This window comes from Haliotis cracherodii, unplaced genomic scaffold, assembly GCF_022045235.1.
Source record: "Haliotis cracherodii isolate W230 unplaced genomic scaffold, xgHalCrac1.p SCAF_12, whole genome shotgun sequence".
In the NCBI taxonomy this organism is placed as follows: Eukaryota; Metazoa; Mollusca; class Gastropoda; order Lepetellida; family Haliotidae; genus Haliotis; species Haliotis cracherodii.
This window is the reverse complement of record NW_027266267.1, coordinates 24,035,388-24,052,339: the sequence shown is the minus strand read 5'-3', so window position 1 is coordinate 24,052,339 and position 16,952 is coordinate 24,035,388. Positions and strand designations below refer to the sequence as shown.

At 42.1% G+C, this 16,952-nt stretch overlaps 1 protein-coding gene across 1 annotated transcript; it reads left to right on the top strand.

Annotated features, from left to right (window-relative positions):
- The first annotated feature begins 2,341 nt into the window (after positions 1 to 2,341).
- On the top strand, positions 2,342 to 16,184 carry LOC139457685 (uncharacterized). The gene is made up of 8 exons (XM_071239041.1): positions 2,342 to 2,361; positions 4,660 to 4,763; positions 5,839 to 6,839; positions 8,591 to 8,797; positions 9,147 to 9,274; positions 11,223 to 11,359; positions 13,198 to 13,280; positions 15,963 to 16,184. Exons 1-8 carry the CDS (start codon positions 2,342 to 2,344, stop codon positions 16,182 to 16,184), a joined length of 1,902 nt encoding a protein of 633 aa, XP_071095142.1.
- The last annotated feature ends 768 nt before the right edge of the window (positions 16,185 to 16,952 follow it).

Here is a 16,952-nt window from a genome sequence, read left to right as displayed (position 1 = left end):
TTAGTGTTTTTTTTTCTGGGGGGGGGGGGGGGGGGGGGTGCACGGGTGGCCCAGTCGTCTAACTGGAATACTGTTAAAAGCGGCGTAAAACCCAACTCACTCACTCACTCACTCACTCACTCGTGTTTTGGCCTTGTTCATGGCCCGACATCTTCACACAGTGCAAGTGATTAAATGCCGCACTATGGACTTGACCTGCAATAAAAAAAAGAAGTAAAATAGACAAGTACAGACAGAGCGGAACATGCTGACTGTAAATGTCTTCACGAACAATCAGTGGGACAGGTACGTGGTTTTGTATAAACCAAGAACAATGTCTGTGTCATCTTTACCTGCCAACAATCACCACTGCAGACACGTTTATTGTAATTTATAAGGAAGAGAATTTATGGATGTCAACTTATTTATTTTGAGGAACACTACGTTTCGGAGTATATGCTTACTCCTTCATCAAGTGACGTTTATTGTATCACGAAAAAACTGTCATTCACCCAATCAAAGGACATGTCACCCTTCCTTCTACATTGCGGCGTTATGCATAAAAGTTATGTTGTCAGTGTGCTGTATGTAACAACTGTTAGTAACTTTTTGTCTGTTACAACTACAAGTTCGTACTTTACTATGGTTATATATTTACTATCTGCAGTTTTACTTTACGGTTTGTTACAACTATCCGTTTTTACTTTGCTATACTAAACAACTATCCGATTTTACTATGTTTTGCTTTAAAAGTATCTGTTGTGCAGTACCAGACCGCTTCCGTGGTCTAGTGGTAGAGCGTCCGCCCGGAGAGCGGAAGGTCCGGGGTTCGATCCCCGGCATCGTCATACCAAAAGACGTTACAAGATGGTACTTGTTATTACCCTGTCTGGTGCTCGGTATTAAGGGGCTAAAACAAGAACTGGTCGTCTCGGAGTCAGTATACTGTGTCTGAATGGGGTATTCATGTTAAACTGAGGCATGGTATCTCAGTGAGCTAGCACTACAAATCGGCTTCAGTCCGGACTAGTACAAGCAGCCACACAAACACACATACACGTGCATGCACGTCGCTATATAAGTGCAATAATCTTGGACGCGACGTTAAACCCCATTTCACAGTACCGTGCCTTACAACTATTTAGTATTACTGTGCTGTGTTTTCCAACTATCTGTTAGTATTCTACTCTGGTTGGTTGTTGGTTGGTTTGTTGTTTAACGCCGCACTCAGCAATATTCCAGCTTTATGACGGCGGTCTGTAAATAATCGAGTCGGGACCAGACAATCCAGTGATTAGTATCATGAACATCGATCCACGCAAGTAGTAGTAGTACGTAGTAGCAGTAGTAGCAGCAGAAGAAGTTGTAGTAGAAGTAGAGTTAGAGGAAATGGCAAAAGTAGTAGTAGCTGTAGTAGTAGTAGTAACAGCAGTAGCAGTAACAGCAGTGCTGCAGTGTAGCAGATATGGATTATCAGTAGATACAGGCCTCGAGGATACAAATATTCTTCCCTTAACAATTGTTCAGGGACCTTAGATTCGTTATACATGTTCGTGGATCACCTCACCGAATAAACAAACACATACTAGATACCGTTAAAACATAAAATCATTGTAAGACTTACTTAACGATTGGATGTCCATATGTACTTATAAAACACAATCGATTTTAAGAAATCGTTAATTCGACGTGTTGATATGAATACACAAACTGCCTGTATAATTAAGCACGTATGACATATATTTTGATCTAAATGAATAAGCAACACGTAGTTTTGGACACAGTGAAAAGGTATGCTATCAATGACTACCTGCCTTGTCCATCTAATCCGTGTTGGAAATACAGTAAAGTACGGTTATAACGAACTCAAAGGGACTACTAATTTTAGTTCGTTATAACCGTAGTTCGTTATAAGCATATATACAGCATAATTACAGCAAATGGTCGGGACCAAAAACGTAAGTTCGTTATATCCGTCAGTTCGTTATACGCGTGTTTGTTATAACCGTAGTTAACTGTAATGCACACAAACACATCTCAACAAATAATTTTGACATGTGTTGAATTTGTGTGCGTGCTATTTCAAATGTACTGACAGGAAAGCTTATTTCCATCACTACAATAAACATCCCGAATATAACAATACTGTCATTGTCAGTTAACTTCCACATCAACAACGATCTCATAAATCACAGGGGGTGAAGGCTTCAAAACTTTAAAAATGTGACACCATGAAACATGGGACCATATGCGCTCTTGCTGTTAACCGATGACATGAAGTCGCGGGGATGAGTTGTACCTCTGCTGTATCCACACGCCCAGCATCATCCTCTACCCCAGTTGCATGGCACACAAGGGAATAATGGTCCTTTTCGATTCAAGGTAGGATGACTCGACATAAGTAATCATACTGCCTGTATCGCTCAAAGTTGTTGTTTACTTGATGTGAATCGTGCTCTCTCTCTCTCTCTCTCTCTCTCTCTCTCTCTCTCTCTCTCTCTCTCTCTCTCTTCTCTCTCTCCCTCTCTTCTCTCTCTCTCTCTCTCTCTCTCTCTCTTCTCTCTCTCCCTCTCTTCTCTCTCTCTCTTCTCTCTCTCTCGCTCATTAATAATTGGGTCATTGTTTTTTTTGTATGTGTTCGTTTTTTAACGTCGAACTCAGCAATATTACAGCTTAATGACGGCGGTCTGTAAATAATCGAATCTGGACCAGACAATCCAGTGATTAATTTTGTGAGTAATGGTCCGCGCCATCACAGGAAAGTAACAGTTATGGAAATGATGTAGTTGTATGAAACCTATGCTGTCATGTTGAGTCATTAAAGGCGAGTATTGTAACATTGTAATATTACCGCAGTTAAACTATCCTAAATGAGTTTGAATACAGTTAAACCCCATCAAAATATTGAACATGACGCATCGGGATCAAGAGGGTCACTAAAGCACGACGGAACATAAATTGTAATGACATATTAATTTGCTATGTGCTTTTTAATTAACATGTAACCATTAGGGGTGAGGTGAAACGTGGTGAAACCTCGTTTTCAAGATCATTGCACTTATATAACGACTTGCATACGTGCCTGTGTGTGTGCGTCTGTGCTGGGATTAATGCCAGTTAATTATAACTGGCCCATTGACATACCATGACGCAGTTAATAATGGATACCCAACTCAGAAACGGTATACTGACTCCAAGGCTTGGCTTGAATCTTACCTTAAGATCATCGCCGCAGAATGTCTTTTTGATTTGTTGGGAAGGTCATACTATCATTCTATATATATTATGTATAACTTTTGTTCGTCACGGTAAGGCTAAAATACTGCCGATGTGACTATAAATTTTAACTCACTCACTCACTCATACCGTCATTCACCTCCACATTTCCGCTCCGTGACAGCACGGCTAGTCTATTATCGTATTCTACCATGACATTGATGAATTCTTGATTCTGATTGGTTAAAAAGAGGTTTCCTTTTTGCTACGTAAACCCCTTTCAAATATTTTAAGCCTTTTCACACATTAAGACGTGCGTATGAATACATAGATAGCCTACATATCGATTCATAGAAAATGGCTGCCGATCGATCACCCCATATGAACTGTGAAACATATCTAAGTTTCCTCTAATACACGCTGGGTCTCTAATACCAGCCAGGTCTCTAATACACGCCGAGTCAAGGGCTCTCGCGAAATAGATAGACGGCATGGCGTCAAAATGAAGAAATACGGTAGTTTGATATCGGATGTTTTGGGTGCTGGCTAACTAATAACACTTACACATTTTAAATATGTAATAGAATGTTAATTCAAAAGGTTTGTTGTAGAAATATATTCGTTTAGCATTTTAAAACTTTTTTCTACAACCTGTCACCCCTACAATAGAAATAATGGCATGTCCAATTTCCCAGAAATGACCTATCTCGCAAATTCCAATAATTGACAGTCAGTCCACAATGTACAACAGTGTACAACAAGTTGGTAGAAATTAAAACATCTGTCTTTGGACTAAGTTTGGAGTGTTATTTGTCAACTTCTTTTGGAAAACTATGGTGTTTCGAACACTTATTTTGAACTACTCACGACTATGGTGTTTTTAATCTTGAAGTTAAGTAGTAATTGTTACATATATTACTACCTGTGACCACTTTTCGGACCTGTGTGCCTGTGTTGCGCGTTGCAAGAGAGCGCCGTTTTCAAAGCGCTGTTGCCATAATAGTAGAATGGAGATAAACCTACTGTGTTTTGAAATTTGATGTAGTCCCACTGTAGAATTAAAATAAAGAGGTATCTATTCTACAGTGGGACTACATCAAATTTCAAAACACAGTAGGTTTATCTCCCGAATAGACGTGTGGGCAGTACTGAAATGACATAGTCGTTTCTGATATTGTTTGTTTTTCGATATTGTACTATTTTAGCACCAGTAAACAATTACATGAGCTTTTCATGTATAGGGAAGATCAGCAAAGCTGAGAAAAATATTGTTAAAAATTGTGCTAATTATAAATGGGGAATTACGCTCTCAGATACGGTCCCCCATGTGAGTGGGTGAGAGTGAGCCTGACCACCCGATCCATCAATTCGTCTGGTACGACAAACAAAGTTTGGATCTGTTCTAACCAGGTATCCCCCGGGGTGCTTCCTTCTATCCCCCGGGGTGCTTCCTTCTATCTCCAGGGTGAGCCCATTGCTGGTGCTGATTGTCGGGTTTCATCTTGGAGTGCTTGGCTTGTATCTCACGTTCAGATCATCGTCCCAGAATGTCATTGCCCAGATAATAGGTGAGTGGACCTTACTGAGTTCTATTACACGTGTGTCAGATGCTCTAAACTCTCTGTGCAAAGTTGTCTACGTTAGTTGACAGGACCCGGTGGTTGTCAAAGAATCGCCTGTTTACGATAAAATGACTGTTGGCACTATCAAGGGTTACGTCTATAGCCTGCATCACTTTCAGCTTTATTTCTCGGTTATAAGCTCACACGCCGTCATATAACTGTTCAAGGCGGCGTTAAACAACACTCACTCTATCACTCACTGACATAGTCATTCCAGTTTATATGTTGACGATTCCAACACTACGTCGTGACAATGAGCTAGCACTATAAATCGGCATCAGTCGGGACAAGTACAAGCAGACACACACACACACACACACACACACACACACACACACACACACACACACACACACACACACACACACACACACACATGCACGTCGTTATATAAGTGCAATAATCTTAGATGCGACGTTAAACCCCATTTCACCTCACCTCACCTCTCTTCGAGACATAGAACTTGCTCTTCCCCGGAATCCCTGCGGCGAATGGGGCTGTGGTGGGGTCGACATGTTGCTGAAATAGTGATTAAAGGGTACCACTGAGCGATACACAAAGACAGGAAAACCTAAAAACTACGTGACATAATACGTAATAATGGTATTCACTTTCTGCACATGACACCGGAGCTGTAACTGCAATTAAAATGAGTGCATGAATGACACTGCAATTAGCCTTATAGGGTACTTTTACAGCTAATGTGATGACACCCTAAGAAGTGAGTGAGTGAGTATGGATTTAGCAATATTGCAGCAATACCAAGGTGGGGGACACCAGAAATGGGCTTTACACATTGTACCCACGTCAGGAATCGAACCCTGGTCTTCGGCATCCAGAGCGAATGCTTTAACCACTAGGCTACTCGACCGCCCTTACCATTCAAAACTTAAGTGTACATGTAATACCACGATAGTGTAAGCCACGTTATTAAGCAGCGCTTGGAATGTTGGAATGAACGCTTGATGTTCACCTTTAAAGCAGAGTACAATGCCACCCGTGTCTCTCTTTCTTTGATTAGAACGATTGGTCGGGATTGCCTTCATGTTGGCCTCACTGGTAGCAGCAGACATATACAGATCTGAGCCCCTGCGCTCCCACAAATGGAGTACCATGCTCCAACAATACGTCAGCTTCAAGAAGCTCCTCATCCAACATTACCATCTCAAGACAAAGATTCTAGCTCCTATGCAAGACGTGAAGACCACACAGGCTGACCTCCTGCGAGACATTCTCAAACAAAGAGTAGAGGTGGCGTATGGTAAAGATTTCAAATTCAATGCCATAAAAACGGTAGGGGAATTCCTCTTGACACACCCAATAACCACCTACGCACACTATGAGTCTTACGTGTCTCGGGTTATTGATGGGGAGCGTGATGTCATGTTTACGGGAGCTCCTCAATACATCGTCCTTTCGTCTGGAACAACTTCAGGAAAGAGTAAGAGACATCCAAAGGACCTGCGGTTTTATGGTAAGGTCAGTTGGATGTATTTCGCCTATCTCCGCACCACACTGTTCCGGTTTCGACACATGTCAAAGTTACAGCTGTGGCATGACATCCGTATTAAACCGCCCATCACCAAGTCAGATCTTGGGCTTCCTATGGGAGCCGGAAGTGGATCGGCATATTTTATATGTCCATTCTCTGCGTCTCCACCGGAAGTGTACAACATGGAAAACGAGCAGACGGTACTGTACCTTCATTCCTTATTTGGGCTCAAGGAAAAACACGTGACTCTCTTCAGTTCAATGTCAACCGCGCTTGCTCTCAACTTCTTTAAGACAATTCAGAAGTACTGGAAACAATTGTGTGAGGATATAGAATCCGGGAAAATAAACGAAGCCATTGACCTTGACCCTGGTGTGAGACACAAAATGCAGATGTCCTTAACTCCGAATCCGGAAAGAGCCGAGGAACTTCGGAACATATTCTGTAAAGGAACTTCTAACTTCGGACCGCGTGTGTGGCCGAACTTTGCAGCCCTCCACGCTCCAGGAACCGGCGGATACTCATTTGCAGTGAGTATATAATTCACACCTGTGGCCATAAAACAGTTTTAGATCAACTGTAATCTGATTACTTTCAGTTTGTTACTATCAATCACCCCTATGTACATGTCTTGAAACTCAGCCTCAAAAAGCCTACACCCTCTGAGTCAAAGCAGAAGCTCCCGGCCAAAAGCCCCCCCCCCCCCCTCAAAAAAAAATCCAATGGCCATAGGTCAAGTGACTTAGGGGATATGATTAAAACCATAATTAATTTTAAAATATATATTTAGCCCCAAATAAGTGTCAACCTTTACATTTTGTTGATTTAGAGTATTGACATTGTATATTCTTTGGTCATTGGTCACGTGTTTTGACGGCCATACTGGATTCAAAATTTTGCATTGATTTGTGTCTTTACAACTTACCAGCTGAAATGCATTCAAACTTTCCACGAATTGTCCCCATACGTTTACATCAAATTGCCGGAAGCGTTTTCCCATATCTCTTTTGGTTGCGATCACTTTTGTATCTGCTTCTGATCCATGTCTTTCTCATTAACTGCAGAATACAAATATTATGTTCCAAAGCTTTCAATTGAAAAGATTTTACTTCTTTTTTCTGTTTTTGTTCATGGTTGCATGTCAAAAGTATTTTGCGCATTTGACTTTGCCTTCAATAACCTGTTACTCTGAACCTTCAGTTGAAATATTTCCCATCATTCCACTAATTGCCTCCAATAAATTATTTGGTTGCAACTACATGGGATTCCACTTCTGATCGATATTTTCTCATAAGCGTTACTTTATAAATCGTTTCTTTAAATCTTCTGCACATCAAATATTGACATTTAGCATTATGTATCAACATCGTATGTGACATCTGTTTTCTTGTTGGGTGCATGCAAAGTAACGTCGCTTGGCGGACAAATGTCATTTTATATCTTCTTTAAAAACTACAAACTCTCTTTTGCTGATGAGAATATACTGAAAGAAGCGTTAATACAATCGGAAGTACAAATACCTTTTAATAAATTATGCTACAGTGAAAGGATTTTTTATTCAGATAAAACGTAAGGATGCTTACATGACCGAGAGATTTTGCAATTTTTCAGAGTTTGGGGTTTAATGTCATGCATAATTCAAAGGTTGTCATCAAGACCTCTTTCCAAGCACTGCTTAATTCAACAAGGAGGCTTACTTACATTATCGTGCTATACTTTGCCTAAATAAAGAGGCGACTAACGGGATCGGATGGTCAGGCTCGCTGTCTTGGTTGAAGCATGTCATCGATCCCAATTGCGATATCAATCACTGGATTGTCTGGACCAGACTCGATTATTTACAGACCGCCGTCATATAGCTGGAATATTGCTGAGTGCGGCGTTGAACAACAAACCAACCAACCAATATGTTTTCTACACAAAAGTCCAACTGAAAATAATAGCTCGTGACGAGGTTTGGTCACGTGTTACTTTAGTCTTCCAGGCGTACAGTATCTCTCGATGGCTTCCTTTAGTCATCGGGGGCGGTCGGGTAGCCTAGTGGTTAAAGCGTTCGCTCGTCACGCCGAAGACCCGGGTTCGAATCCCGACATGGGTACAAAGTGTGAAGCCCATTTCTGGTGTCCCCCGCCTTGATATTGCTGGAATATTGCTAAAAGCGGCGTAAAACCAAACTCACTCACTCACTTTAGTCATCATTATCTTCATCAAACCATCATCCCCGATATCACGAGCACTGCGTTTGTTGGGTACCTATATTTTTTTCATTCTATCATTACAGACTGAGATTCTGAAGAAGAACTTCCTAGGTGGGGTGCCGGCATCCTCCGGCGTTCATATCTCGTCTGAGAGTCTGTACGGTCTGAACCTGCACGTGGAGGATCAAACAAAGACTGAATACACAATCCTGCCGTGTCTGAACTTTTATGAGTTCATACCTAAAGATTGTTTAGACAGAGAGGATCCCACGACCGTTCTGGCCCACGAGGTAATCTCATGTTTGATGTTGTGAGTAACTGTGTCTTTGTTATAGTTAGTTTGTTTGTTTGTTGTTTAACAAAGCACTCAGCAATATTCCAGTTATATGACGGCGGTTTGAAAATAATCGAGTCTGGACCAGACAATCCAGTGATAAATATCATGAGCATCGATCCAGGCATTTGTCATCAACCAAGTCAGCGAGCCTGACCACCCCTTATACTTACCTCTATATTCACCCCTGTATTCTTCCGTATAAGTACCCACAATATTCACTCCTATATCTACCCCGAATCATACCCTATGTTCTTCCGTATCTTCGTCCCCTATAATATCCCATTGATGTTTTCCCCAACTAGGTGGAGGTTGGTGGGGAGTACGAGATGGTGGTGACGACATGGATGGGGCTGTACAGATACAGGACCGGGGACGTCGTGCGAGTCAGCAGCTTCACTGAGACGACTCCCAACTACACCTTCTCCCAGAGGTACCTACTTATCCACCCTCATGTTTGGTTTATTCTAAATTTCGACCGCCTCTGTGGTCTAGTGGTAGAGCGTCCGCTCGTAGAGCGGAACGTCCAAGGTTCGATGTTTAAAGATGGTACTTGTTGTCTGGCGCACGACATTAAAGGGATAAAACAAAGACTGGTCGGCTTGGAGTATACTGTGTCTGAGTAGGGTATTCATGTTAAACTATGGCATGGTATCTCAGTGAGCTAGCACTATAAATCGGCAACGGCCCTACAAGTACAAGCAGCCACACAGCCACACACACACACGTACATGCACGTCGATATATAAGGGCAATTATCTTGGACGCGACGTTAAACCCCATTTCACCTCACCTCACCTATTTTAAATTTCATTTGGTCAAAAACATTAACTATCGTTGATCTGATATCTTTCAACAGTTATCACATAGCCAGTTCCCTTCCACTGATACCCGTGAAGATCCAAGGTAGAATAGGTCTTCAGCAACCCATGCTTGCCGTAAAAGGCGACTAACGGTATCGGGTGTTCAGGCTCGCTGACTTGGTTGATGCATGTCATTGATCCCAATTGGGCGGATCGATGCTCATGATATCAATCACTGGATTGTCTGGTCCAGACTCGATTATTTTCAGACCACCGTCATATAGCTGGAATATTGCTGAGTTCGACGTTAAACAAGAAACACATACAAAAAACACTTCCCTATGACCCACACGGCGTTAAACAACAAACCAAACCAAACCAAACCAAACCAAACCCTTCCACTGATATTTCTTCCTGAACAAGAAATGAAGGTGACTAGTGAGACAGCCTCGTCCGTTTCATATTTAGATATATACATAAAGATTCACAGCGACAAGATTCTCTCCACAAGACCATATGGCAAGCGAAATAACTTTCAACTATCAACTTTCCGTTTTTATTGAGCAATATTCCAGCAGCTCCAGTCTGTGGGATACAATCAGCATGCTCACGAAGATGTCAAAGAGCGTCACAGGACTCTTGATCAAAGGGTTAACGATCAAGGTGTTCAACATTCAAGGCATTCAAAGATTTCAATTTCCTTATGGTAGACACGTGAAAGACATGTCCAAGTTTGTCGCATCAGTGACAAAAATGATGTTCGATGCAGTTCGCTGTTTTGACTTTTAATATATGTTCTATTTTTTTAGGCGAACAAGTGACTTGCTTTTACATGTGTATGTGACAGATGCCATTGTGAACACCTAGTATTATCACTAGTTGATTGTGTCTCATAAACACATGCTCATCTTTGGGTCGTAGTCATAAAATGGAATTTTTTAGCAGCGATTTCTGATAAAAAGGGAATGTGTTTTGTCGCTTCTTTATTCATGAGTGAAACAGGGCACTCACAAAGATGTTTAGGTGTCCCCTTTGGAATTAAAGTATATAAACAACAGCACCTTTGATCCATCCTCAAATTCGGTAAATTCCGTTTAACCATGAGCTAGATAATAAGCAGTTGTAACTGTTGAAGTGTGTCCCCATTCCTTTTACACTGAGTGTGATACCATTCATTCAGTTTCTGGTGCGATGGGGGAGCCCAGTGGTTAAAGTTCTCGCGTGTCACGTCAAAGACCCGGGTTCTATTCCCCTCATTGGTAAAATGCGAGAAGCCATTTTCTTGTGTCCCCCGCCGTGATATTGCTGTAATATTGCTAGAAACATTCACGCACTGACCCACTCACCATTCAATTTCCTCATCCCCTAGTTTATTTCAGACAATGCATTAAGCGTGTTCCTATGTTCCAATGCATTGAGTGTTTGTCCAGATTATTTTGAGGAACCTTGTCACTGGCTTCGTATAACATAGCAATACGGGATATGTGTGTCTTTCAGGTACAAGGAACTAATCCTTTACCATGTTTAACCTGCCATTGGCACTGGAATACAAAGAACCCTAAACCGTTATCTCCACAGATCGTCTGACTATCTGGACAAATACCCAGAGTTTCTGTTCTCGGAGGCCGTCCACGACGCCGCCAGAACGTGGACGTCAGGATCATCATTATACAGCTACATGGCGTGTGAGAGCCAACGCGTTGAGGCAATCACAGGTACAACGTTTCTGAACTCATCCCAACGATACATTACATGTACTTAACCTTAACTCACCGATAGTGTGTTCATATTGGTCAGTCTTGTCTTGAGAGCCATGCCTTGATCCGCTGGTCGTGATTCAAAATCCAGATTCACCTCAATGCATTATGAGTGAGTGAGTGAGTTGGTTTGAACGCCGCTTTTAATAGTATTCCTGTTATATCACGGCGTGTCAGCTCAATGTCGGAGGAAAGCCCGAAGTGATGCAGGTCTCAGACGTTTACCACTTCGGTGAAACCCACGAACACGGGTATGGTGCTGACAAACCTAGAAACATATCGGGGCGAACCGGGATTCGAACCCACAATCATAGATTTCTGGCGCGTCCAAGGGACGCAACTCTGCACAGCGAATCGCGGCGCCCTAGACGACTGGGCCCCCTTCAAACATTATGATCAAGATGGTATTCCGGGTTAGAATAGGTCCCAGCAATATAATTGTAATTGGCGACGAAATGTATCGGGTGATTTTGGCTTGGGGACTTTTATACTTCTGTATCGACTAAACCCAATGACATAAAATGATCGGTCCCTCTCACAGTTCACCTTAAGTAAATAACAACATTTGAATGCACATGAAATCAGATAATTCTATAGTTAAGATGTCGAGTCGGCCAGCTTGGATTCACTTGGCCTGACACTATGCAGACCTTGTATTAGGTTTGATTAAGTCCTCCAACCCACAGTACTCTCTGAAAGGCAGTGATGACTTAAGGTTAATAAAAGGGATGTCTAGGTGTAAGTTTGTACTGGCCGCTGTTACATGTGGGGGCCGAGTGGTCCTTCCAGATCATGCAAAACATGTTGTCCGTCCGTTAAATGCTTATAGAAAAAAGGTTGATGTCGGGATAAAGCAAGTTGTAATGTTAAACCCACTAGCACGGGTATTGAGCTCACAAATGTAGAAATATAATCAGAGCGATCGGAGATTCGAACCCACTATCATAGGGACAACACTCTGCTGACCGAATTGCAGCACCCACGACTTCAGCCCATGTCAGTTGTTATGTGTAAACACGCTTTTATGGTGAATGTCAAATATGATCGAATAGGTTTGTACATATTTATACTTTCTTTGTTTATGATCAACAGGACGAAATGTAGCTGCCCCAAGCTTTTCTATTTCGTTTGCTAACACTAATTATAGACATTACATTTCTATTCCATGTATGTGATCAATATTGACACATTTATTGAAGATCCAGGTTAGAATAGGTCTTCAGCAACCCATGCTTGCCATAAAAGGCGACTATGCTTGTCGTAAGAGGCGACTAACGGGATCGGTGGTCAGGCTCGCTGACTTGGTTGATGCAGGTCATCCGACCCAGTCGCGTGGAATTCGAACCCGTGAAGATCCGGGTTGGAATAGGTCTTCAGCAACCTATGCTTGTCGTGAAAGGTGACTATGCTTGCCGTAAAAGGTGACTTTGCTTGTCGTGAAAGGCGACTAACGGGATCGGGTGGTCAGGCTCGCTGACTTGGTTGACACATGTCATCGCTCCCAATTGCGTGGATCGATGCTCATGATATTAATCACTGAATTGTCTGGTATAGTCTCGATTATTTACAGACCGCCGTCATATAGCTGTAATATTGCTGAATCCGGCGTTAAACAACAAACCAAACAACATATATTGAACACAGCATTCGATACCCTGACAACTCGTTTGGAAGCGGCTTGGTGCATGCAATAAGCCGGAAGTTTCAAACGTTGAACTTCCACTCTTGGAAACCATAATGCCCTCTGCAAATATGAAAAGAATAATTCAGTATTCACCAACTTTGTTTGTAAACAGGTGATGTTACCGCCTCTCGGGGCTTCTACATATTTCTGGAGCTTGACGACGATACAATTTTATCAGATGAAGACAAGGAAAAGGTACGCCCTTGCTGTAGTGACTGATGGAGTGTGTCGGGTATAACGCGGCTTTAATCTGCCTTCGAGTCATCTTTAAACTGTGTCACGTCGACGGACAAGGAGAACAGTCATACTTCACATCTTATTTGTTTCCCAGTAGGGGTATCCTTGACAGGATAGGTCCCCAGTACTCAATGCTTGTTTCCCTATTAGGTTTCCACAACTGAATAGGTCCCCAGTACTATATGCTTGTTTCCCTGTAGGGTTTCCAAAACTGTATAGGTCCCCAGTAGTTAATGCTTGTTTCCGTGTAGGGTTTCCTGACTGAATAGGTCCCCAGTACTCAATGCTTGTTTTCCAGTAGGGGTATCCTTGACAGAATAGGTCCACAGTACTCAATGCGTGTTTCCCTGTAGGGTTTCCATAACTGAATAGGTCCCTAGTACTCAATGCTTGTTTCCCTGTAGGGTTTCCATAACTGAATAGGTCCCCAGTACTCGATGCTTGTTTCCCTGTAGGGTTTCCATAACTGAATAGGTCCCCAGTACTCGATGCTTGTTTCCATGTGGGGTGTCCTTGACAGAACAGATCCCCAGTACCCCGTGTGTGTTTCTCAGTGGGGTGTCCATGTCGGAATAGATCCTCAGTTATTCCATCCTTGTTTCCCAGTTGGGTTTCCATGACAGAATATGTCCTCAGTACTCCATGCATGTTTCTTGGCAAATTTTCCATGTTCGAAAAAGTCCCAATACCCCATGTTTGTTTCACAGTAGGGTTTCTATGACCAAATATGTCTCTAATATCCCATGCTTTTTCAAGTAGGGTTTCCATGTCCGAATATAATTAATAGGTTCACTTCACTCCATGCTTGTTTCCCAGAAGGGTTTCTATGACCAAATATGTCTCTAATACCCCATGCTTTTTCAAGTAGGGTTTCCATGTCCGAATATAATTAATAGGTTCACTTCACTCCGTGCTTGTTTCAGTAGGGTTTCTATGACAGAATTGGTCCCCAATACTCCATGCTTGTTTCCCAGTACTGGTTCTATGAGGGAACAGGTTCTCAGTTCTCCATGCTTAATATTAGGTAGTTGTTCCATGACAGGCAATCTCCCCAGTTCCGCATGCATGTTTCTCTGTAGGGTTTCATTGTCCGATTAGGCCCACTTTACTCCATCCTGTATTCCATGTTTATTTCCCATGAGGGTGTCAATGACAGAGTATGTTGGATGTGAGGGCTACAAAGACGCACAGTCATATCCCCGAGCCTATCAACCGATTCAAAATAGTCGTCCATGTTACAACAAGCAATAGTTTCGTTTCGTTTCTTTGTTGTTTAACGCCCCACTCAGCAAAAGTCTAGCTATATGACGACGGTCTGTAAATAATTGAGTCTTGACCAGACAATCAGTAATTGACACAATGGGCATCGGTCCACGCATTTGGGATACGATGACATGCTTCAACCAAGTCAGCGAGCCTGACAACCCGATCCCGTTAGTCACCTCTTACGACAAGCATAGTCGCCTTTTACGGCAAGCATAGGTTGCTGAAGACCTATTCTACTCGGATCTTCGCGGGTGCCACAAGCAATAGAGTACTTGGGACGTGTGCTAATCAGTGTATCAACATCTTATTGCAACAGCTATAAACTGCCTGGCAATAGAAATATACAGTCGAAAACATTATCGAAACGCTTCTAGGCTGAAAATAGTCACCGTCACATTGCAAATGTAAGGTAAGAAAGATAATATGATACTTATATCAAATACATCACCATCGAATAACCATTTCCTGTTTTGTTTCATTTTTTGCAACTATCAAACATTGGTATATATTTTCATTTTCCCCGGCAGTTTATTTGCAATTTTTTATTTTATTTTTATTTATTTTTTTTAATTTTATTTATTTATTTTTATTATTTTATTTTATTTTTTATTTATTTTTTTTATTTTTTTATTTTTATTTTTTTTATCTTTTTTTGCTTTTTTTTGGGGGGGTGGGGGGGGACCTTATACGCAACTCGATGTCTGTACCTGATTCCTCCACAGATAATGATTATACCGTGTCATGATAAATGCGTAGTATGATCAATATCGGCTTGAAGAAGCAATGTGATGTGGCTTCGAGACGGCGTTGAAAGATGGTACTTCTTTTTCCAAATCTGGGGCTCGGCAAAAAGGGGTTAAAACAAGGACTTGTAGGCTCGGATTCAGAATAATGTTTCTGAGTGGGGTATCCATGTTAAACTGCAGCATGACACATAACTTGAATAATGCCACCAAGTTGAAGCAGTCACACACGCCCACAAACAGGCATGCGCATCGCTATGTAGATGTAATAGGCTTGAACGCGACGTTAAACCTCACCTCTACTTCTACCACGTTGTCTAACATTGTCCGCTCTCCAGCTGCCTTTGGTTACCGAAGAAACTCCTATCGGCATATCTGAACTCTGATTGGTTAACACACAAAAAATACAAACATTATTAATATCGATTTAAAGAAGCACCGAGTGTGGCGAAATACTAGGTTACCGAAAAAGATCCCATAGGCATTTCTGAACGCTAATTGGTTAACCCCCGATTTAATCATATTTAATAACGACCCTAAAAAGAGCACTCTTGCTTTCTTTTACAGAAAAAAATAGTGAGATACAGTCAGTTAAATATCATTTTGCCTTTAAAATCTAATTCCATTTCAGATTGATGATGTGTTACGATCCCGTTTTGAAAACTACCGCGGTAACCGGGCAACAGGGAAAGTTGTCGCCCCTGTCATAGTGCAGGTCAAGCCCGGGACACTTCACGTGATCAAGCAGGTGAACTCTGACCTCAACTCTAAAGCTGCATTACAGCAGTACAAGTACCCGAAGTTTACGGAGAAACCCGAATTTATACGAGTCTTGTTGGCAAACAAGTTGTGAATGTAAAAGTGCAAAAAGATAAGTTGGTTGGTTTGTTGTTAAACGCCGCACTCAGCATTATTCCAGCTATGTGACGGCAGTCTGTAAGTAATCGAGTCTTGACGAGACAATCCAGTGATTGATATCATGATCAACCCATGCTTGCCGTAAAAGGCGACTATGCTTGTCGTAAAAGGCGACTAATGGGCTTCACACATTGTACCCATGTCGGGAATCGAACCCGGGTCTTCGGCGTGACGAGCGAACGCTTTAACCACTAGGCTACCCGACCGCCCCCTTCCAGACAGATCATAGGTAGGCAGTTCTGAGATCTAATGGACTGCTACTGTCGAACGTCCCGCTCCAGTGGCTCATCGCTGTGTACCCAAAGACATTGAAACATGTTTGGTACACGGTACAGTAAAAAGATGGAAACAGTCCCTTCGTTTTGGAATAAACTATTGATCGTTTCATTGAAATGTATTTTGAAGTCAATCATTTATGGTACAACAAGCCAAGAGACAAGTCCATGACACTTGGGATCTATTAACAAAAAAACAGTCAAACGCATCTGGGTCACAACTGCCAGAAGGTGGAAGTCCGGTAACAAAGATACTGAATGCTTCCATATAGCACCAAACCCGGGATGATCCGGGCTAGAATGGGTATTCAGCCACCCATGCTTGTCGTAAAAGGCGACTAATGTGATCGTTTGGTCAGGCACGCTGACTTAGTTAATAGGACAACATACATGAACCAAGCCAGCGAGCCTGTTGGCAGCATACCCAA